The 22,909-nt window shown below is 35.7% G+C and overlaps 2 protein-coding genes across 2 annotated transcripts; one reads left to right on the top strand and one right to left on the bottom strand.

Moving 5' to 3' along the window:
• Positions 1-1,101: 1,101 nt before the first annotated feature.
• LOC111797609 (DEAD-box ATP-dependent RNA helicase 53, mitochondrial-like) lies at positions 1,102-5,982 on the top strand. The gene is made up of 8 exons (XM_023680665.1): positions 1,102-1,636; positions 2,040-2,167; positions 2,295-2,706; positions 3,334-3,432; positions 3,592-3,816; positions 4,142-4,303; positions 5,113-5,653; positions 5,743-5,982. The coding sequence occupies exons 1-7, from the start codon at positions 1,214-1,216 to the stop codon at positions 5,548-5,550; spliced, it is 1,887 nt and encodes a 628-aa protein (XP_023536433.1). The 5' UTR covers positions 1,102-1,213; the 3' UTR covers positions 5,551-5,653; positions 5,743-5,982.
• A 1,120-nt stretch (positions 5,983-7,102) lies between these two features.
• On the bottom strand, positions 7,103-22,074 carry LOC111796669 (vacuolar protein sorting-associated protein 53 A). Its single transcript, XM_023679385.1, has 25 exons — positions 21,814-22,074; positions 21,580-21,732; positions 19,675-19,769; positions 18,957-19,013; positions 18,447-18,597; positions 17,545-17,615; positions 17,093-17,217; positions 16,087-16,247; positions 14,366-14,507; positions 14,037-14,100; positions 13,618-13,803; positions 13,471-13,512; positions 13,160-13,264; positions 12,988-13,047; positions 12,825-12,902; positions 12,586-12,693; positions 12,422-12,487; positions 11,932-12,009; positions 11,717-11,850; positions 10,585-10,678; positions 10,380-10,457; positions 9,680-9,742; positions 8,857-8,925; positions 8,403-8,498; positions 7,103-7,665 (listed from the first exon to the last, which is right to left on the bottom strand). Exons 2-25 carry the CDS (start codon positions 21,626-21,628, stop codon positions 7,372-7,374), a joined length of 2,466 nt encoding a protein of 821 aa, XP_023535153.1. The 5' UTR covers positions 21,629-21,732; positions 21,814-22,074; the 3' UTR covers positions 7,103-7,371.
• Between the last annotated feature and the right edge of the window lie 835 nt (positions 22,075-22,909).

The following is a 22,909-nucleotide window of genomic DNA, read 5'->3' as shown; positions in this document are numbered from 1 at the left end:
CCATCTAACCTAGTCAGCATCTCAAACACAAATTTCATAAACTACATACCAGCGAATTTCCAAACTTTAAGGTTTATGTGTAACGACCGAAAATTTTAAAACACGTTTGATACGTTCGGTTGGATGATGAAAGTCCCACATCGGCTAGTTTAAGGAATGATCACGAGTTTATAATCAAGGAATACTCTCTCCATTGGTATGAGGCCTTTTGGGAAGTCAAATGCAAAGACATGAGAGCTCATGCTCAGAGTGGATAATATCATACCATTGTGGAGAGTCGCGTTCGTCTAACAGTTTCCACACTCTACCCTTATAAATAATTCAGCATCCTTGATTACTGTAGCAACCCAAGTCCACCGCTATAATTTAGCATCCTTGATGGCACACTGTAACAACTCAAGTTCGACATACTGTATAAATAATGTTTCGTTTCCCGATCTCACGTTATGAATTCGAACCCACGACTATAAATAATGTTTCGTGTCCACCGTTATAATTCAGCATCTTTGATGGCACACTGTAACAACTCAAGTTCGACATACTGTATAAATAATGTTTCGTTTCCCGATCTCACGTTATGAATTCGAACCCACGACTATAAATAATGTTTCGTGTCCACCGTTATAATTCAGCATCTTTGATGGCACACTGTAACAACTCAAGTTCGACATACTGTATAAATAATGTTTCGTTTCCCGATCTCACGTTATGAATTCGAACCCACGACTATAAATAATGTTTCGTGTCCACCGTTATAATTCAGCATCTTTGATGGCACACTGTAACAACTCAAGTTCGACATACTGTATAAATAATGTTTCGTTTTCTGATCTCACGTTATGAATTCGAACCCACGACTATAAATAATGTTTCGTTTCCCGATCTCACTTTATGAATTCGAACTCAGGACTCGAATAACTCGTAAGTTTTAAAATGAAAGTTTAGAGGTCTAATAAAGCTTACGATTTAAATCGATAGTATAATTTGAAGTTTTATTATTATTATTATTATTATTATTTTGTAATTTTATAAAAAAGAAAAAGAAAAAATGTGAACAAAAATTAAACACGTCGGTTGTTGCCGTGAATCGTGAGTCCGAATATCCTGAAGGCTAAAACCCCTTGGCGCTGCGAATTTACTTAAACCCTATCCAACACCATCAGCCATCCGATAACCTCATTTCATTCACAAAGCACTTTGGAGTAGCTCTGTAATGGATTTGTGCTTACAGACGACGATGAGTGCAGTTCTTCTACGGAGAACCACTGCCTTAGCGGCCTCCAGAGGTAGAGTTAGTTCCACTTTGTTATCCCCAATTGCCAACTTTTTAGCGTCTCGTGTGGGTGTTAATGGCAGCGTTATACCTGCTGCTGAGTTTGGTAATTTCTCCTGCATTGGGGTGATGGAGAGGCCTTCGGGTTTTGGTTTTCAATCGAGGGGATTTCATGCGGTTTCTCGGCCGTTGAATTTCAGGGCGTCGTTGGTTTCCCTGGCGGAGTTTGCGGTGGAGGAGTGTGTTGAGGTTAGTAGTAGTAGAAGCGGCGATGAAGGACTCGAGATTGGAAAGCTAGGGATCGCGCCGGAGATCGTCTCTGCTTTGGAGAAGAAGGGTATAACTAAGCTCTTTCCGATTCAGGTACAATGTTTCTCATGTTTTTAATATTTTATAGTTTCTACTGCTGGATGAGATTAGACAATATGGACAGAGTCGTGGGTTTTTAGAGTTGTTTACGACGAATTCGATCACTTCTTTGGACAACGACTTTGTTTTAATCCATGCATCTCACCCCAGCTTGGACGTTGAATTACTGCGATGAAGTTACGCATATTTTTGTTATGAACGAGTTTCATCTTTTATGAGAGCTAGAGGCCATGTTCAGTACTTCGTGACATGCTGGCTGTACGTGATACCTGTATTTCGGAATGCATTTGACATGTTTTGATTCAGTTTCTAATAGATCCGTTTGGTTATGTTTCGAAACTAGAGATTTTCATTTCCATTGAAGTTTGAGAATGTGCTGTTTTCTCTATCTTTTCAGAGGGCCGTGCTAGAACCAGCAATGCAAGGGCGTGACATGATTGGTCGTGCTAGAACTGGAACAGGAAAAACTCTTGCTTTTGGAATTCCCATCTTGGACAAAATCATTCAGTTCAATGCAAAGAAGGGGTTTGTCTTTTCATCTTGGTCAAATTTCTTTCAACTCGCTCTAGTTTCTACAGAATTTTTCATCTGGGAAGGGTTTGGATTGTTATTCTTTAAATTTTAGAATCCTAATTCGTTAGCAATTATGCAGAAAAGGAAGAAACCCGTTGGCCCTGGTTCTAGCTCCAACAAGGGAACTTGCTCGGCAGGTTGAAAAAGAATTTGAAGAGGCTGCTCCTAGCCTGGACATGATCTGTGTTTATGGGGGGACACCGATTTCAAGCCAAATGAGGCAGCTTGGCTATGGCGTTGATATCGCTGTTGGCACACCTGGTCGCTTGATTGATCTTCTTAATAGGGGTTCTCTAAATTTATCAGAAGTCAAGTTTGTTGTTCTTGATGAAGCAGACCAGATGCTTCAAGTAGGCTTTCAAGAGGATGTTGAGAAGATCTTGGAGAGGTTACCTCGGAAACGTCAGAGTATGATGTTCTCTGCAACAATGCCCTCTTGGATCAGAAAACTATCTCAAAATTACCTAACCAATCCGCTAACTGTTGATCTTGTGAGTATGTTGGCTATTTAATATATTTTCTACTTCTTGAATTTAACTTTATCACTGAAAAGCACAACCATTCAATTAGTAGACTCAGAAACTTAAGGTGGGTTGAACATGATTTTTTGAACCCATGAAGTTTCAGTTACATGAAATCTTCATTCAATTTCCTCATGAAGTTTCAGTTACACGATTCAAAGTTATAAAAATTCTTAAAATGCTTACAAACTTGATCGGTGTCTTCTTGAAGGCGATTATGAAAGAACTTTAGTAAGAAACACTGCCCTCAAAAGGTGTTGTGAACCCACTTTTAGCTTAGAACTCGTTGTATATTTCATTTTTCGTTTTACTCTCACGCTAGAGAAATACCTCAGGATGTAAAAAAAAAAAGCATTTTCTTCATAAAAAGGAAAAGAGCAATGTTCTTTTTCTCTGTTGTATGAGTGAATGTCTATCACAAGAATTTATTTGTTGCATTATGAATTCTGTGATTTATCTTCGGGGGCATTTCTTTCATATTCATGGGGTTTGAGGGGCTAACTTTTTAAACCAAAAAAAATGCAAAAAAAATATATGGAAAAGCTCATCACTATTTTATTGATATATGGGATTTGACAAAACTCATTAATATTTCAGGTTGGAGATTCTGATCAGAAATTGGCAGATGGAATTAGCTTATTCTCAATTGTTGCAGACATGCGCGGAAAAGCATCAATAATTGGACCTCTAATAGCAGTAAGGGACCCAGAACTTCTATTTGTTTGTTTTCTTATTTATTTATTTTTTTTTATTTCCTTTGATTCCCGCGAGTTAATATTTTACCAGGGCTGTTATTTCATATTGTTGACTGCTTGCTTTCATTATGCTGCTGCCAATTTTTTATTTGCTTATTAGGAACATGCTAAAGGCGGAAAGTGTATTGTTTTCACTCAAACAAAACGTGATGCCGATAGATTAGCCTATGCAATGGCAAGGAAATTTAAATGTGAAGCTTTGCATGGAGATATTTCACAGAGTCAGAGAGAAAGAACTCTTTCGGGTTTTAGAGCTGGACGTTTCAACGTTCTAGTTGCAACTGATGTTGCAGCAAGGGGTCTCGATATACCGAATGTTGATCTCGTAAGTGATAATGTTCCTCGATATTTCTTCCTCTTTCTTATGGTACATAGTTAGTTTCGGGATGCATGGTGAATCATTAAATTCTTTCTTCTCAATAGTTTTACCTTACTCCAATATTGAAAATAGACTAGATGTGCTGTTGTGCTTTTTTATGGTATCAGACCCTATCATCTCTTTCCCTCCTTTGCTGTTGGGACTCTCTCTTCCTCTTTGTGCTGTTAGGAGACTGGGAGGAACTGGTTTGCAGATTGAGGGCATATTTTGTTTGTATGTGGGCTAATCATTAAGATTTTTAGGATTTTGTCTGACTTCGATTTTTTCGTAGGTAATACATTTTGAGCTTCCAAACAACACAGAGATATTTGTCCATAGATCAGGTCGCACAGGTCGTGCTGGTAAGAAAGGCAGTGCTATTCTTATTCACACACAGAGTCAGTCAAGGGCTGTAAGAGTGATTGAGCGTGAAGTGGGATGCAGATTTAATGAGGTTCGGATTTCGCTTTACCGTAAAAAATTTGCAACTTGGGATTCTTTTAAGTACATAACTAGAACTTTATCTATGTTTCTGTATTTTTACTCATGAGAAAAGTAATATTAATGTCTGAAGTGAAGGTAAGGTGAAGGCTTAAAAACATTTCTAATTTGCTTGCAGTAAGTTTCTGGCTCCCGTAACAGCCTCCAAATAGATACCGACATTTTTTTAGTACAACATGTGGGGACGGTGGCCTGGTACATTCATTTTTTAGAAGTAGAGGATTCATATTTCACGCCTATCTCATATATGAAAGAATGCCTATCACATATTTGTTTCTAATCTGACATTATAAGCCAACATGAGCATATCTCAACCATATTTGACATGTACTCCTTCCCTTAAGGTTGGAGGTTCAAATCCCCATACTTTATTTGTTGTACTAAAATAAATCACACATGATAAGCAAACAACTCCCGGTGACAACCATATCGATTCTTTACTAAAGGGTGGATTTCCTTTCACATTTGGGGTTGCTGAAGACTTTAAATCATCAACTCATGCATAGGAATGTGGTGGGAATGCAGATGTTTTTTCTTTTCAAACGTCCTCTGAAGATATAGAGGCATCTGTCCTATAATCTGCGTAGTTGAGTAAATCCAAGCATACCAATCACCATATGGGTGATATATAATTAGATAATTGACTTCTCTAGTAGCTCCCCATCTCAGGAATTTAGCAATAAATGTTGATCCATGTTGGAGTATCTTACTACATGATGTAAAGTTGACTCTATTCACTCTGTTTTTTTAATTTATTATCAGCTTCCAAGGATTACTGTTGAGGATGGTGCTCATGTGGATATGTTCAGTGAAAGGGGTGTCGGTGGTCGATTTAGCTCTTCTGGAGGATTTCGGGATCCTCGAACAAATGATTCAGGTCGAACTGGCAGCCAGAGAGGTCCAAGTTTCAGGCGTTCAGGAGATTATGATAATTCCAGTTTTGGCCGTTCAAGTGGTAGGGATTCTTTTGGGGCAAAGGGTAGAAACGGTGGACATACCTCTGGTGGTTTCAGTTCATTTGGTGCTCGTAAGTCCAACAATGCAGGAGATTTTCGTAGTTCTGGGTCTCGACGTTCTGGTGGGTTTGGAGACTTTGATTTTGATTCAGGTCGTAGTTCGGGAAGGAAGTCTAGAAACTCTGGCTTATTTGGTGACGACGATATGGAAGCAAATCAGAGCAGTAGGAGAAGGAAATTTTAAACTAGGTTGGTGAGGGATGTTCTTTATCAGCAATTCGAAATTCCTAACTGCTGGCTTCCAGTTCTTCAACCACAAGAGGGCGACAACCATGTTCGACGTTAAGGTAGAGGTTCTACTTCAAAAGTTCAGTTCAGATTTTCCTTTTGGAGGTTGGCTGAGACTTCAAAATCACATGGATTTGCATTTTTGCAGGAGGCAGCATCATGGGGAATTATAATTGCGTTGGAGAGTTCACGAATTTTTGAGGTAGGTTCATGTTCATGTGCAAAAAATGGCACATTTCTTGTATTTTTGCAGTTGATACGAATGTTATTAGCACTCTGAAGGGAAATTAGGCTCAATATTAGGGATCATCATCTTGTAATATGGTCTGGTGCATAAATCCTTTTTGACATATTAATACCATTATTTTGCCGTATTACTTTGATGGCACGAATATCCTCCCCTATTTGTTTGCCGCAACACTTCGGCCAAACGCAAGAGACGGGAATTATGCACAAAAGACCCTTTTTGCAAAATCAGAGGCCATGTTCTCTCTTCTGCCCGAGCTCCCATAACGGAACTATATGAGGAATTCCCACTAAACCCTTCCTCCCCACTGGGTGGAGCTACAAGTTGCAGTGGCCACACTGCATAGTCCTCCCCTTCCTCAGTTCTATCGAGTGAAAGAAGGTTCATGAGTGGCGGGGTTCCTGAATTTTGGCTTCACCAAATTATGTCATTATTTGAGTATTGGGATAGCAAGGTCTATAACCAACCAACTGCTTTCTTCAGAGAATTTATGACGACACCAAGAGCAGCAAGATGATGGACCTTTGATGAAATGGCCAAATTTCCAAGCTTGAGGAGAACCTTTACCTAATTTTAAAATTTTTAAAATTTCCAAACCTAATTTTAAAATTTCTAAAATTTCCAAAATTTTAAGGAGTATATTTGAGACATTTTGGATTAAAATGTATACAATAGATCTCCAAAATTTGCCTATTTCATCAAAGGTCCATGATCATTAAAGGTAAAATTTTAATAAATTAAAATGTATAATAGATCTCCAAAATTGTTAATTTATGTCTATTAAATCTTGAAAATGTCTGATAGATTTTTATTTTATCAAATAAATCTCAAATATACTCTTAAAAATTATTAATATAAAGTTTAATATAATTTGTATCTAGACTTCTAAGTTTTTTATTGTCCCATTATATGTGAATCTAAAAAAATTCAAATGGATCGAAAGATCTATTAAACACAAAATTAAATTTTATGTCTAATAAAATATTGAATTGTGAAAGATCAATTAGATACAAAAATGAAAGTCGAGAGATTTATTAAATATTTTTTAAAGAAAAAAAAAAGTGTAAACAAAATCAAAGAGTTCAACAACCAAACTAAATTTAAAATTTGTGCCCCTACCATAAATTTCTGAATTCTCCATTGCATCTTAGGGTCGTTTGAAAATGTTAAATCCAAGAGAGAAAAAAAAAAAAAAAAAAAAAAAATCATGGACAGAGTTCTAATAATAGATAACTCATGAAATTTTGTGGGCCCGCAGCAGTTGAAATTCAGAAAGAACCTAAGGTTGAATTTCTGCATTCTCAAAACATGATATTAATTCCGACACATTTTTCCATCTCACTAGCAGAATTTCCACTAAAAGAATTGAAAAAAGAAACCCACAACCTTCAAAATTGAGTGGGGACTGTAGTAGTAGTAGCAGTAGTAGTAATAAACAGGGGCGAAATTGCAACTATGTACTATAATAGAGAGGGATCAGAACAGTTCAATGAGGAGGAGCACCACATTATTGATACTCCTTATTACCTTTCAAGGGTTGAAAAGTTTTCTGAAAGGTCCATCTTTCCTGTCTTTTGCAGCTTCGGTAAGAGCCAGGAACCTTTTGAATCCAGTGGTGGCAGCTCCGCGTCCTAGTGCAGCTGCTCTAGTCAGGACATCCTCCCTGGATGCCATAAGCCCGACTGTAGGACTGGTAATTGTAGGAGCTGGAGGGGCGGCCGAGGCAATCGGTGGAACTGATGGTGACACCGAAGGCTGCGTGATCCCTGGCCCGTGTTTGTTGAAATCGTCGAGTATGCTTTGCTGATCGGCTTTCTTAAATCCCTGCATGTGTATAACATGATCAATGCAACTCAAAGCACAGTTTTGTTTCATCAGCTTTTGCCATATAATTAGTTCATAAGCCTACAATTTAACGTTGCAGGTGCAATAAATACACGCCCAAAGCATGAAGTGGGTCGTGGATTAATAATTACTATGGGGTAATTTGTACCATGACCATGACCGCTATAATGCACGTTATCAAGGCCAATGCATGAACATGCTTTACAACAGGTTTTACTACATGTTCTGTAACTTTTCTAGAGAAAATCTAGAAGATGACGTTGACATTGGCCTAGAAAACAATCCAACAATAGGATCCCTTAGGAAATTGAAAGCGCCGTTTATTTAACATATTCCAGTTGATAACACATTCCTTCCATCCAAATGCAGCGAGATTGATTTTCTTACTGGATCTTCATTTGTTAATTTACAGGAATATGAACATGGTATCACATGACTGAGGCCTGTAGTTGGGTCATGTAACTCTATTCATAAAACTCATTTCTAACTAGACTAGAAGAAGGAAAATCCTCAATGACCTGTATCATGATCAATTTCTTTGACAAGAATATATTCCTATCTCCCAAGAATAATTCAAGACTTGAATGGTGGTAACAGGATCGTTTTATTTGTTGGTCATGGTCAAGGACAATGTGCATTGTACAAAGTGCATAAGTCGTGAACTGTACACATTTTTTTACGCGATAGGAATAAACGAGAAGAATCAAAATTGTAACCTTAAGTTCCAAAATTCGCTGAAACTCCATCGGTGTTCCTTCTGGCAATAGTGCACGATATGTATCTGCCACAGAATCAATGGGAGACAGTATAACCTGTGCAACAAATATAAAGACAACTGTTAGGGTATTTAGGGGAAACTTTAGTTGACTTGAGACCTTTCTTGTGCCAATGACAATTAGAGAATTCTTTGTATCAACTGGCTTGCTGTTCTTTTAGAAATTTAGCCAAATGAAAGTAGGAGAATTTTAGGGATAAAGGTAAAGACTGTCAAGAGTGTGTCTCTTGATGATCCCCCAGTCGGCTACCATTACTAAAGTTTCCCCCTGTTTTTTTAGCTGATTCTAATTGCATAGCCTTTTTAAAATCCTCCTGGCCTTTAACTTGGGAAAAAGTTGACTTTAGAATGGAAAAGAAAAATCCAACAAACACGTTGAGACATTAATTACAAACCTTCAAAAGAGCTTCAGCTTTGCTCATCTCACGGCTTACAAATTTTGAATAGCTAGCGGCACCTGAAGTCTGAGAAAGAAATACCAAAAAATGAACTGGTTAGTAAGTAAATTCATTGAACCTTTAGGAGAAAGAAGTCAGTTTTTAGAACATGTATTTAACAATAGAAAAAGAATACTCGTCAGACTTGTAAGTGCAGCCATAATCATGGTTCAGAAGTCATTCCAACAAAATCGAACCAATGGCATAAAATGTGTACTTAAGGAGAAGTTTCTTAAGAACCAATGGCATATATGAACCACTAAATTCATTCCAACAGCTATACTGTAAGTGCCTGCTACTTTAAGCGCATGTTTTTAGAAGTGAAAAACCTTGGAAATTGGAGAAACTAGCAAGCGAATTGTGATATTGCATGCCCAAGATAATATGAAACCATGAAAATAAGGAAAGAAACCTGGAATAGGTTCGTGGTTTAATGCAAGGCAAGAGCTAAGTATTAAGGTCAAATGCCTCGTAAGATGGAAGGAAAGAAAACCTAAAAATGTTTTCAGATAAAAGTCAAATTCTTTTGATTTCATCTGTGATCTCGTATAATTCATGGTTTCAAATGGGACTGAGGTTTCTGTTTTGTTGGTTGTAGTTATTAACTGAAAATTCTGTTTTGTTGGATGTGGTTCCTAATTGAAGTTTCTTAAGAAAGTCCACACCCGCCAAAATTTATTTTGTTTTTAATAAAAAGAAAAATCCAGAATGGGAATCGATGTAAGCATTAAAAGATGACTTGAGAATAGTGCTAGATTAGTTTCTGAAATTCTGAACGTACCTGTCGACCAAGGGAAGGAATGTCGAGAAGAATTGTTTTCACAGCTTGAGTGTCCAAAAGCATCTGTACAAGCATTTGAAATGTTACTTCTGATATATCAAAATCAACCCAAATCCTTCTATCAGCATATAATTCTTATATGAATCACTATATGAATTTGTGAGTTGACCAAGCGAATAGTCTGTCTCATTTACTTTGGTGTCTTTAATCATCAATGGCCTGTGCCGAGTTGTTTCTACTTCTCTAATGCACATAACATCCCGCATTATTAAAGATCTTTCTGCAATAGTGATATTTCATTTACTTTAAACTAAGTGATTACAAGAGTAGAATTTTAATTTATTTTTTTTATATCCGTGAGTGTCAAGGATTACTAGCACACATCTCAACAATTTTTGTGGGACCCGACTAATCTCACAATCAAGACTTGAGGAAATTCATAAGATATTAAATCCTAAGTATGTGGTCACCTAGACACATAAGTCATATCAATTATTTTTACTAGCATTGATACAGAAGTTTTAAGTTTACTTGGTTATTCTTAAGTAGTGTATGAGAAAAAGAATAAATGTGCACAAAGAAGTTATTCACGAGGTCCAGGCACGCCTTGATTGTTATGGGCATTCTAAAACTTAGGTTGACTATAAAAACTTCTTCCCATAGGAGAAAAAAAGTACACAAAGGATTAAGTTTGTATTACTTGTTGAGCTCCAGTTTCTGATATTTGCTTGCACTTGAAGATGTTGGCATAGAAGCGTGGACCAAGAGATGACGCAAGCTGAAAGAAATGAGCGAAGGTATTGGCATATAAGCAATAACCAAATAAGCATCTACCAAGATATAAATGTGTTTATAACATGAGTGCAAAACTGTAAAATAAAAGGAACTATCCTCTCAATAATCACCTTGTCCAAGAAGAACTGGAAGTAAAGAGGTGAGAGAAGTCTACCAAGAACGGGAATGCTGGTTGTGAGAATCATATTGATGCCATTTACATACCTGAAATAGGGAGGGGGTGCAAATAAGACTAACAATAAACGTTTCGACTACCAATAAACTTGAAAGTCTTTTTCTTCATCGGTGACAGCTCCAGTGCCTAACTAAAGACCTTACAGGGAACTTGAGTTTTTTTGGATAAGAACAACTGGACTGATCAACAAAAAATATGACAAAGGGAGAATAGGATAGGCCATCCTTCCAGAAATATGAAATGACTAGAAATATGGATGTGGACACAGGCACTCGGGACAAATTCAAAATGACATGGGCTTATTTAAAAAGATACACATATATTTTAGAAATAAAAGAAAGTTCAAACACAACAATGTGGAATATGGGGGGTGGCCTAAATGACGCAAGATTTTATATTGCAATATGGCTAAATTTCTTTTTCCAATTTGTCATAATTGAAAAGGGGGAATGTCTTGAGAAAGCGTAAAATGCTTTCATGTTCATCTTAGGAAAGCTTTTAACGAGATGCTTCTTTGAGAATATGCAGCCGAGAATCTTTAGGCTTTGGTTACCAAAGAGTTCTGTCATTATTTACTGAGTTCTTATTCTTTTGGATTAGAGCCATTTTTTCAATACTTTGGTAGTGTGGCTTCTTGTTTGGGCGGTCTTTTGATGTGCCAGTTTTGCAATCTTTCACATATCTCAATGAAAGCATTGTTTCTCATTAGATATATATTACTGTTATTAAAAAGAATATCCCATTCCTTTAAGATCTTTAATTTTATGGACCATAGACGGCTCATTAGTTTGACTACATGTATTAAAAAAAAATCCTTCGTCCTCATTGACCAGGAAGAGAGTTTTTCAGGTCCGCCTAATTAATCAATGAAATTGTTTTCCATCCAAAATAATAAATAATAGTAATAAGTATACTTGAGAAGGTCCTCAAAGACAGGGAAGAGAGTTATTCAGGAACAACTTCCCTTCTCGATGTATTCTTTATCTTCAATTATTTTCTACAGTTTCTCTTAAGAGAAGCTTCGCGATCCTGAATTGAGTGAAAAAGAAGGGGGAAAGAGGACATACTCTGATTGGTCACCCACACTTTCAAGAGTACCCCATGGAACGCGAGTCATTGCTGCCATTTCTGAATCAAATTTAGTTTCCAGACCATGAACCAAGGTGACCAACGCTTTCGTTATTACTGCTGAGAATTCATCCTGCAGAACAGTACATGACATGTTATGGAATTTAATCGGAAAAAGTTATCGTCCATTGAAGTTAAGTAAAGAATACCATACCTGCACCTCTGACATATCTACGCCATCCACTAGTTGAGTATCAATTATCTTTTGCACACTTTCAGCCAATTCACCAGACTGAACCCCCCGCCACAAAAACATAATTAATAAATAACTTGAGGACACTGAAAGGTATGAAATTTAGAATGAATTCTCAAACGTATATATATTTTTGTGACTGTTAGTTTTGCATACATCAACTAGTTAGTATGTCTGTTTTGTTAGTTAATTGTTGGTTTACACCCATGAAGTTTCAAATGTCTTAATAAAAGTTTTTTAAAGATATTTCCTTTGCTTGTTTGTACACTAATTAGGACGGATTCTCGGTTAACAATTGTTCTTCAAGTTTGGAGGATGCAATGCCATTTTCTTAACTTATACTGTACCATGTTTTGATTATTGATAAGTTGCTTTCTTTATATCTTTTTTTGAAAGAATAATCGACAACCAATAACAAGGTAAAATGAAATTATCTTAAAAGGCAACTTACTGTCTTGTGGCAATATTCAGCTGAATTGACTATGTAACAGATAACTTTTTCATCCTTGTCAGAAGTCTGTCCACAACTTTCACAACGCATTTAGAATATGATAAAATAATAATAATAATAATTCTCATCGAAGGAAAAAGGAACTCTATACTGCTCTTAAGCACCTTTATCTGTCCATCCATGCCAGTAGCTGCTGCAACAAATCCCGAGCCACCCTTTGGAAGTCTTGCAAGAAGCTTGGTAGCATAAGCTTTTAGGACTCTCTGGAATACCTGGTGATGAGAAAAGTACAATAAAGATTATTCTACAAAAACCATTCGTGTCATCCATTGTTCATATTTTGGATCGGACTGGATTGTTTATACAGTCCGAATACAATTGTTGATGTGGGTATAGAATGCACCTTGAACAAATTGAGTAATGTTTGGTTCTTAGTCAAGGCACTGCACCTCTTCAAGCTCCTTTTTATTATCAGAAACAACTGCAAAAAAGAATAGCCAACAATAAAGATATTAGAATATGCAAAGAGTGAGTGCAAGGACAAGAATTCCCAGCAGGAAATTTACCTGCATGCTACTTGATAGAACATTGCTCTGACTTCCTTCATCAATGTCCCATGTTTCTTCCTGTCATAAAGCAAATTTGATTTGTAAAGGATCAGCATAATTAAATAAGAACTGTTAGATGTCTATAATGGTCAGAGCTAACACTAAATACAGAAATAAACAATGATATTACCTGAACAAGTTTTTCCAAATTCTCCATTAATGTCTTCTCTTCTAGTTCTATGTAAACTGTCAAGTGAGGTTCAAAGCAAGAAGAGACGATTCCCCGAAAGTTGAACTGCCAACAAATATTGGAAAACATTTCAAGAGCTATTTTATCCATATGAAACAATTTTCGCACAGCTCCTTGCAAAGTACATCAATGCTTAATAGATGACAGAAGTTCAGTATACTGTGAAATATTTTCTCGTATGTAACTACATTGTGTAACAAAATAACGTTTCATTGTTAAATTTCATATAAATTAGGGAAGTGGTAAATTACCCCAGCTCCAGGCACCGACATTTCTTTGATTCCATCCTTTTCCTGTCAATCAAAATTTGAATAAAAAAAAAGTTTTACATAAATACACAAGGAAGGATATAGTCACTGAATCTAGAATTCTCATATATAAAAAATTAAATTACATACATCAGTCTCTGGTCCTTGATGTACAGCCAGCTTCTTCTCATACTTTTTTCTTATGTCTGAAACATTTTGACTATTATTATCTTCTCTGCCAAATTCCTCAATTTCATTTCTGTTCTCCTTCCCTTGAGCACCTCCTCCAAACTTCTCTGCCAATTCATCTTCAAATTCTAGAGTTCGCTGTAGTGCCTAAACAAAAGTTTAATAAAGATGAGTAGAAACCCAAAGAAAAAATAACATACTAAAACTGCAAGAGGTCAGAGGACAGGATTCAGTATGCAGGCTTCTCAAAAAGTATATGAGATTGATCAACAACAATATACACACGATCATAGTTTTCATCCGAAGTAAAATTATTGCCTTCAATATACCCACATGAAACCATTAGTCCCTTTTTTTTGGTGAGAGAGTGAGGGAGATACCAGCAATAAAGTCGCAACATCTGGCTTTTCTTTCAGATTATCCAGGATGTCCTCAAGTTGTTTTCTGCAATCATTAAGACCATTCAACAAAAAAACAGCACTCCCAAACATAAAGATGAAAGGTCAAAAAAACTGAAGAAAGAATTGAGAATCTTTTTCTAATTGACACTGCAGTAAATGCACAGTCCATGATTCGTTTCCTGGTCCCAGTATATTGAAAACACAAATTAATGAATATTTGCATATGTTGGTTCTTTTCAAGTGCAGATTTCTTGACCTTTGAATGTATTTTATCGAATCTATGCTTCCGATAATGAAAAGTTCCATACCTTGTTTTCTTACAGAACTGGATACAAAGACGATATGGGACATGCCATGAAGGAGGAAAAATTTTCCATATCTCTTCATTTGTTCTCATACGACGCTTTATCCATGCATATCTTCGTTCAGTTTTATCCAACTTTGCCAATTCTAGAAATGTACAAACATACACCTTCAAGCTATCTTTAAAAATTATATAACTTGTTAATTAACACAAATTTATCTAAAAAGAAAGTTGCAGTTTAAGATCTAAAAAAAAACTAAAAGAAGAATTGAAACTTTTCAACTATTGAAGAAAAATTTGTGTCTTGTTATGAAAATCAATGAAAAAAGAACATTTTCAGCACTGTGGAAGTCAAAAGGTCCAAGAAAAACTAACATTCTTGTTTGGATTATGCTTAACAGTAATCCTAACACAGCCAATTTGCTCCAAAGGAAACTTCCTTCTTCATTCCTTATGTCTTCAATATGTTCTCTCAGCTAAAGCTAAGCGGATGGGGTGCCGCTCACTCATCCTTCTTTGAGTGTTCTTACTTGTTGGCCTGTTGAGNTCTTTTTCTTTTTCTTTTCTTTTCTTTTTCTTTTCTTTTCTTTTTAAATGTATCAATGCTGTCAAAGCCTTAATTTCAGAACTATGGTTGGAAGAAAATTAAAGGATTTTTTAAGACAAACACTTTTCTTCACTCAATCATTTTGAATCAACTTGTTTCAAGGCTTTTTTATGCTAGTCTATTACTGATCTCTTTAGTAATTTCTCTTTACAAAACAAATGTATGATTTGGAATGATGATTTTAGAGTTCCTTTGTAACTTTGATTCATTGTTTTATTTTTCTCTCGCTCCTTCCCCAAGTTTGTATCCTTTAAGCATTTGTCTTTTTTCAAAGGATTTTTTAAGACAAACACTTTTCTTCACTCAATCAGTTTGAATCATCTCGTTTCAATGCTTTTTTATGCTAGTCTCTTTCTGATCTCTTTAGTAGTTTCTCTTTACAAATGTATGATTTGGAATGATGCCTCTAAAATTCCTTTGTAACTTCGATTCATTGTTATATTTTTCTCTCACTCCTTCCAGGAGTTTGTATCCTTTTAGCATTTGTCTTTTTTCACAATGAGAAGCTTTGATTCTTGTTAAAAAATAAAGAAAAAGAAGATCTAAAAGAAAGAATGATATCTACCACAAAGAATGTCAGGGAAAAAAAAGCAATACGATATGGTTCATTTTTACTAAACAATAAACAAAAAGTCTCACTCTGGCATTTTTTTAGATGAGTGGTTCATATGTGAAGGAGTATGTTTGATATGACAATGACTTCAATGTCTCTCTTTAAGTTTTATGCTGTAATTTGTTTCAAATTTCGCTCCTTTTTTTTTTAATTTTTTTTTTATTGTCAATAACTGGGGTCCTTTTTTGCAATTTTCTTTTCTTTCTTTTGGTTTCCCTTTCTTGTTGGTTGATTCTTTAGCTAGGGCAGCAGTCGAGGATCTAAGGGTCAGGATTAAAAGAGGCACTCTCGTTAAAATCAACTTTAAAAAGCTTTAAGAGCGCATGCTATCTTAATCAAATTAATCTTCAATTTTTTTTTTCCTCCACCCATAATGTCCATAGTAAAGCTAAAACAGAAATGTCTCTTCTATGAGGGTTCTACTACAAAATGACAATTACACACCCCTCACCCCAATAAACCCACATGATGGAGAAATATAGTAATGATAACTTGGCAAGCACACCTGCTCCTTCAAATATCTGTTCGTAAGATGTGAGCTCCCGGCTGCAAAAATTATTCACCAACTCTTCCCTCACAGATGGCTCCAGAGCATCAACGACAAAGCAAGCATCAGACAATTGCTGAAGTAAATTAGTTTCTTCTTTCTCTTTCCCAGTACCTAAGCTGATGCACGAGGGAAGAAGTTTCAACATCGTTCTCATGACTACTTCATAATAACAAATAGATAAACCCATTACATTCCATCCAATCTACAACAGCCTGAAATGCAAATTTGGCTCCGGGGTACCATACAACCTTACAACAAAAAATGAACTAAAAATCTACATCCCTGACTTCTAGCATAACAAATACGTATTACTACTTTCCTAGGGTTCAGATCATAGGTAAAATAAAAAATAAAAAAAAAAGGAGGGACATTCTTTAAAGCTTTGACAAATAATTTAACTTACAAGAAGGAATCATGGGACTCATGAGCTGCAACTTAGAAGAAGAAAAATGAAGTACATTCAAAAGATAAGGCAGTCAAATAAGAAATCTCTAATCCTATTTTGAATATATTAATGGATGGGAGCTACGGCGCTCTGTTAAGACAGCTCTCCATAGGAACCTACGGAACATGCATATATGGTGAGAAAGACCTTCCCCCTGCCCTCAATTACTCGCCAATGGAAGTCTAAATAATCTAAATGCTCCAAACACAACACAACTCCTCCCACCCTTTCTAAGGACTCAGGCCTCCACTTAACATACAAGCCAACATTGCTCGACTCCTCTAAAGCCCAAATCCAGAGGAGTGTTGGTATAGAATTTTCGAGGAGACTTGGTTAATGTCCTGTTTTTCCAATATCATGAAGGATTGCCTGGAAAACCATCCAATTGTCCTCCCATAATCTAATTCTTTTCCCATGCCTCAAGACAAGTTCGATCAATAATTTACCGTGCACCTCAATATTTAAATTGCCAGATAAATGGTATATAAAGGTGCTCTAATTTGAAATACATCATACCTTGAGAAGTCAGAAAATACATGCGATTTCAGAATTTGTTTAATATTCTTGAACTTCTCCCTTAGCTCTGTGATCTTTGGATTATCCCTATAGGCTTCAAAATGACTGCATAATTGGTTTACTGCCTGGAATGAATCAGAATACATGTTTCTTAACAAAAATGTGCAAGAACAAAACCCTTCTCTGTTCTTGAGAAAGGTCTTTAACGTTTAGGGGGAAAAGAAAGAATTTGTGGGGAAAAAAAAATAGACCAGAGAATTAGCACCTAAACATACAATCAGATATATCATGCCAAAATGGCCTCATATAACCTACAAATTTTTATTAGGTATCAAGTTAAGAAGGAAGAAAATACTTTTCCCATTAAGCCTTATGGCTATGGCAACAACTACGCAAGTATCAATTTAGATGAAATGGAAGAACGTTTATGTAATTTATTCACAAATAAGTACCTCCAACTGTGCAGCTGCCTCTTTGTACTGTCGTTTTGAAGCCATTACTTGGAGCTGCTCAACAGCTGAGACTATAGTCACAAAGGAAAACAATTTGTCGATAGTGACAGTCAGGCAAGAGAACTTTTATAAAAACAACAAATTATCAGGTGAACGTATAAAGTGAGGGCACCAAAAAGATCTAAACTTATCATTGATTCATTTGAGCAACTGGACAACTAATGTGATATCCGAGAAGGATATCCACAGACAAACCTAAGAACCCCAATTGAAACATAAGACTTGCTTCTCAAAAGCAAATATTTTAAACTGACTTGGATTGCATTGGATGACTCTTAGCTAATCATGCAAAACAATCACTCACAGTTCTGATGTAAGCTTAGTGCCACTGGCTTCTGTTAAAATTGTATCTGGCCTATTTTTAGCAAGAAACGGTTACAGTTAATAGATAATTCCCACTTGCTTTACAACAGCTAACTCATAGACATTAACTATAAAAGGAAACAGCTTTTAGTTAACGAATCAAAATTGAGCAATGAAGAAATCTTATTACGTAATCAGCGAAGCTACAGAGATTTTTTTTTTTTTGAAACAAGAAACAAAAGCTACAGAGATGATTTTGTCTTAATAAAAATAATGATCTCTTTCTTGGCATTCCTTTGTACTAGTTTCTATTCCTTTTTGTAATATCTTTTGGGTTGGAGTTGCTCAACAAACCCTCCTTTGTATTTTCTTGCTATCAAAGACATTGTCTCTTATACCAAAAGAAAAAAGATGTAGCAGTACAACCGCAAGGCATCTAACAACAACACAAAGAAACCATCAAGTACAACCATGTCATGCTTGGAAATAGTAAATGAGGGAAGAATAAAGAGGCAAATGTAAACGGCATGTGACCATACCCAACATGGTCAGACGATGAAGAGCAGTTATTGTTGTTGTAATATGTTTCTTTGCAAAGTCCAACTTCTTAATATCACGACAAATCTCTTGAACCATTGTCTCACTCTGTTCAGCTTTAGTTTTTATTTCTCGAATTTTGGACATGAGCTCCTGCTTCAGAAAAAGAAGATAGGATTTATAAATGCACAATTTAATAAAATAACCCAGATCTCTGAACCCATCATGGACTCAAGCATACAAGCGAAGCACTGGCCAAATCGTATGATCTCCAGGAAACAGAAAGTTCTTGGCATGTAATTTGGTTGATAAATCCTAAACGGTGATTATAGCAAATTGACTTTGATTACCCATTCTTAGACCAAACCAATCCTTCAATGAATTCATACCTTTTTTTCCTTGTAAGAAACAGAATTTTCATTTTAGATAAAATCCAATGAATATAAAGCTCTTACATCTTGCTACAATGCTAAAATAGAAAAAACTGAAAATTTCCAAGAAAATAGACAAACCTCTACAGCTGATGTAGCAGCAGCAAGATCTTCCTTTGCTTTCGTCCCTGAACTACTCTGTGAAAGTCATAATAGCATTAAGGATAATAATTCAATTGGGTGAAAGAGACACCAGTATTCTCAGGTACAGTAAACTATGACGCTATATTATATGCTTCACGTCTACTCCCTTATGATGCATATAATAGCAGCAAAGTTAAAGTCAACACCCATAATCATGCAAATAATATCAAAAAGGGAAGTTGTAAGTCATGTTTACATAAGGAAAGATTGAACTGACGATTCCTACCAACCTGAGGGCCTCTTTGTTCAAGGTTTGCATGACATTAGAATAACTATGAAAGGAAAGTTTGAAAAATAGAACTGTGCACACTTATAATGAACCTCATATGAACTACGAGGTCTGAGTTTCAATAGCTTGACTATCACTACCTAAAATTGTCAACATTGGCCCTGGATCTGAATATCCCAAGCTGAGGCATACATTTTTTCCAATTTCAACCAAAATGTCCAGCTTATTCCATCAAAGAACACCAATAGATCTGGCTTTGGTATCATCTTGTGTGCATATAAATGGAAAACTCATCGAGCTAAATTGTGAACCCAATTACTGAATGAGCATAACGTATGGTACCCAACATCAATACGACGGAAAATGAGAACAAAAGAGCAATAAAAGCTTTTCTTTTCTATCAGGGGAAAATTAAACGAACATCACCTGTTGGCGGACAGCTGCTAAAATTCCAGCATCTACACGACGTATTTCATTATGTATCTTTTGCATAAGTGGCTCCACACCAGATAACGACGCCTCTAAATATCAGCAAAAGTTCACAAATTCAATATATCACTATGAGTTTAGGTAATAACGAAAAACAGTGAGTTGTTAGACGTAGATGAAAGCATACTTGGAGAATGCCAAACAAGTCAGAAAAGGGAAAACTTAACGAAAAGAAAGGATTGTTTGGGCTCTCTCTTTCTTTTCTTCTTTGTTTTTTTTGGACCTATTTCTACTTCCAAACTGTTATTCTACATTATAATTCAAAATATGATCCAACACTAGGGTGTTACGAGAAACTTTCTAAGACAATATAATAAACTCAAAACAGTTACAAGTAAGCTTTCCAACAAAAATTAATATCGGTGAATGAATAATTTCTAACTTCTCTCTTTTTTTGTTAAGAAACCAAGCTTCCAATAAGAAAATGAAAGAATGTCTCAAAGGGAAATGTCACGACCACGTAGGTAACATGGCCTCATTACAAAGTCTCAAATTATTGATTCCTAACCCACCCTGATTAATCGGTCATGACTCAGTGTCCCACCTAATCTAATGAGTTCCCCTCCCCTGTTAGCCGCTTCCCACAAAAAATCTCTCTTACTTTTCTTAAGGTTCTTACTCACAGCGATAAGGTTTTCTTTTATCTGATAAACCAAACTTTCATTAACAAACATGATAAAGGAGTACCTTACCTTCTTAATATAGCTCCATATCCAGGATCTTCACTCCTACCCAAAACCCTTTTTCCCTATAAAATGATCAAGGAAATCCCAATCCACATGTTCGTAAGTTCTCAAAATGTATTTAAGAAATAATCTCTTTTTGCTTACAACCCCTGGCAATAAGCACATGATCTAAATTTTTTCTACCAATTTTAGAAGCAATCACCTTTTGCTCATAGACCATATAGTCCTCTTTAGGGCGAGAGGAACAATATGACTTTTAGAGGGCTTGAAAGAACTCCAAGTGAGGTTTGGATCTTTTTAAATTCTATGTATCCCCCTGGGCTTTAGTAACAAAGCCTTTATGTAATTATTTATTAGGTCTTATTTTATTAGATTGGAAGTCCTTTTTGTGGTTTGTCTCCCTTTTTTGTGGGCTCTTGTTTTGTATCTCCTTGTTTTCTTTCATCTTTTCCTAATGAAAGTTCGATTACTCATACAAAAAAATTGTCTTCCAAAAACAAAAGCACTTTGAGACACAAATCAGCAAAGAAAAGCCCTTTTCAACCAATCAGCAAAGACCATAGCAATGATCTACATGCTAGTTACCAGACTAATCAGTCTAAAATATTTCACCATCCTTTCGCTCCCTTTCTTGGGAATAAGACACATAGGTGTTTCACTCATGGATGCTTCAATGAATCCCATCTAAACAAACTAACTAAAAATCTACTAAAGATCTCTGTTAATACTTTACCAATTATCCACGAAGAAAACCAAAGAAGTTTACACCTTGCACTCGGGATAAAGATTGGCATGAAATTATTTGCTAGTTCGAGGTAAGAAAAATATGGAATTTAAGCTTAAATTCTTGTTGGACTGCTTTCTTGTAATCTTTATGCTTGTAAGCGAGCTTAGTTTCAGCATTGGGTGCCTTTGTTGATATGTTACTTTGTAGAAAGCTTTAGTCGGTAAAGTATCATTTGTCCATGAGAAAATCTCATTTCTTTCACAAAAAGAAAAAGGTGAATTCCAAACTGGCGGTTTAAGTCTAAAAAAATGAAGTCCAGGCACAGCAATGCGGCCCTCTTCAACGTCCTCCTAATTACCCCACCCCCCAAATACAAATGTTGTTTCCTACAACAGAGCAGTCGATAGATAGAGTGACAGAGGGAGTAACCTGTGGGGAACATCTGGTTAATGTATTCCAAAGCGCTTGACTTGTCCATCGTTTGGCAATAATTTGAAATGCTTCAGCCCAAACACGAAAAATTCCACTGAGTAAGCTTCCAGGCCAGCGGTGATCTATGTGTTCTTCTAAAAAAAATGAAAGCTACAAGAAATCGGAACCATAATAAGGTAAACATTCATATTGATTAATTCATATAGATTACACTAAGGCTTACAGGACTACCTGATGGAGCTTAATTGATCAAAAACTACCTCAGATCACATTAATCCGTGCAACGATCATCGCGAAACCTTCGCAGAAGGTGCAGCAGTCGTTTCCCGCCGCTGATTCCTTCGTAGCAGAGAGTGATGGAGTGGAGAGCTGATTAGATGGATTGATGCCAGAGGAAACAGGAGCAGGAGATTGAGATCAGCGGGATCTGGGAGCTGGAATTGGAACTGTGAAGAAGACGATTCTTGACGTGCGCCAAAGAGATGAGTCGTATTGGTTGATCTTCGAGTTTTAAAGTGCAACTGCCCTTACCGTATAAAATCCACGCTTATCTAAAGTTTTTAAAAAAAAAAAAAAAGAAAAAAAAAACATATTTACCATTTTATTTATTTATTTTTAAATAATTGCACATATTAATGGATGGGTATTTATAAATATAATTAATATTAAATAATACCATATATAATAAATTGATAAATTAGTCTTATTTTTTAATTATTTTATTTTTATCCACAAATAATATCTCTTATCATTCAATAATTTTCATTGAAACAAATATGAAAAATACGACGTGATAGCTTATACCCTCTGTTATACCCGTAAAATATTTTAGAGCGTCCATTTCATTGTCACCATTGTTTAAAACTATGGCAAAGTATGACTCGATACTAATACTTAAAAATATAATAAATTAAAGAGTTTTTTTTTTCTTCGTATTTGACGAAATAATATAACTTGATGCTCCGCTTACTCTTAATAGATCGAGCAAAAACTATATTTTAAGGGTCGGTAAATCACAAATGGTGAGCAAATTTGAAGCTCTATTTTGCAACCGGGCCAGCATTAACAGACCGAGAAAGAGACAAATAAAGTAATCGATAGTAACGAACATTATCTATCATTTTTTTCTCAATAAATTTATTACTTTTGAGGATAAAATTGTCATTTTTAGACAATATTTTCCATATATTTTTATTGGTTATTCTTCTAATTTCCATAAATCAATGTATTTCTGTTTTTAATTATTGGTTATACTTTTTTTAGCGCTCAAAATTTCATGGGCATATTTACAAATATGCCATTTTACTATTAAAAAAAAAGAAAAAAA

Source organism: Cucurbita pepo, chromosome LG06 (genome assembly GCF_002806865.2).
Source record: "Cucurbita pepo subsp. pepo cultivar mu-cu-16 chromosome LG06, ASM280686v2, whole genome shotgun sequence".
Classification (NCBI taxonomy): domain Eukaryota; kingdom Viridiplantae; phylum Streptophyta; class Magnoliopsida; order Cucurbitales; family Cucurbitaceae; genus Cucurbita; species Cucurbita pepo.
Note: the sequence above shows the minus strand (reverse complement) of the source record. Positions and strands in the feature narration are given on the sequence as shown.

What these genes read in the sequence shown, in the direction of transcription:
- LOC111797609 (XM_023680665.1), top strand. Translation starts at nt 1,214, where the DNA reads ATGGATTTGTGCTTACAGACGACGATGAGTGCAGTTCTTCTACGGAGA. An exon ending in CTAAGCTCTTTCCGATTCAG is followed by an intron (nt 1,637 to 2,039) that starts GTACAATGTTTC and finishes CTATCTTTTCAG; the next exon opens with AGGGCCGTGCTAGAACCAGC. An exon ending in ATCCGCTAACTGTTGATCTT is followed by an intron (nt 2,707 to 3,333) that starts GTGAGTATGTTG and finishes TTAATATTTCAG; the next exon opens with GTTGGAGATTCTGATCAGAA.
- LOC111796669 (XM_023679385.1), bottom strand. Translation starts at nt 21,628, where the DNA reads ATGGACAAGTCAAGCGCTTTGGAATACATTAACCAGATGTTCCCCACA. An exon ending in ATGTTGCGACTTTATTGCTG is followed by an intron (nt 13,804 to 14,036) that starts GTATCTCCCTCA and finishes ACTTTTGTTTAG; the next exon opens with GCACTACAGCGAACTCTAGA. An exon ending in AGTGTGGGTGACCAATCAGA is followed by an intron (nt 10,679 to 11,716) that starts GTATGTCCTCTT and finishes TCCCTATTTCAG; the next exon opens with GTATGTAAATGGCATCAATA.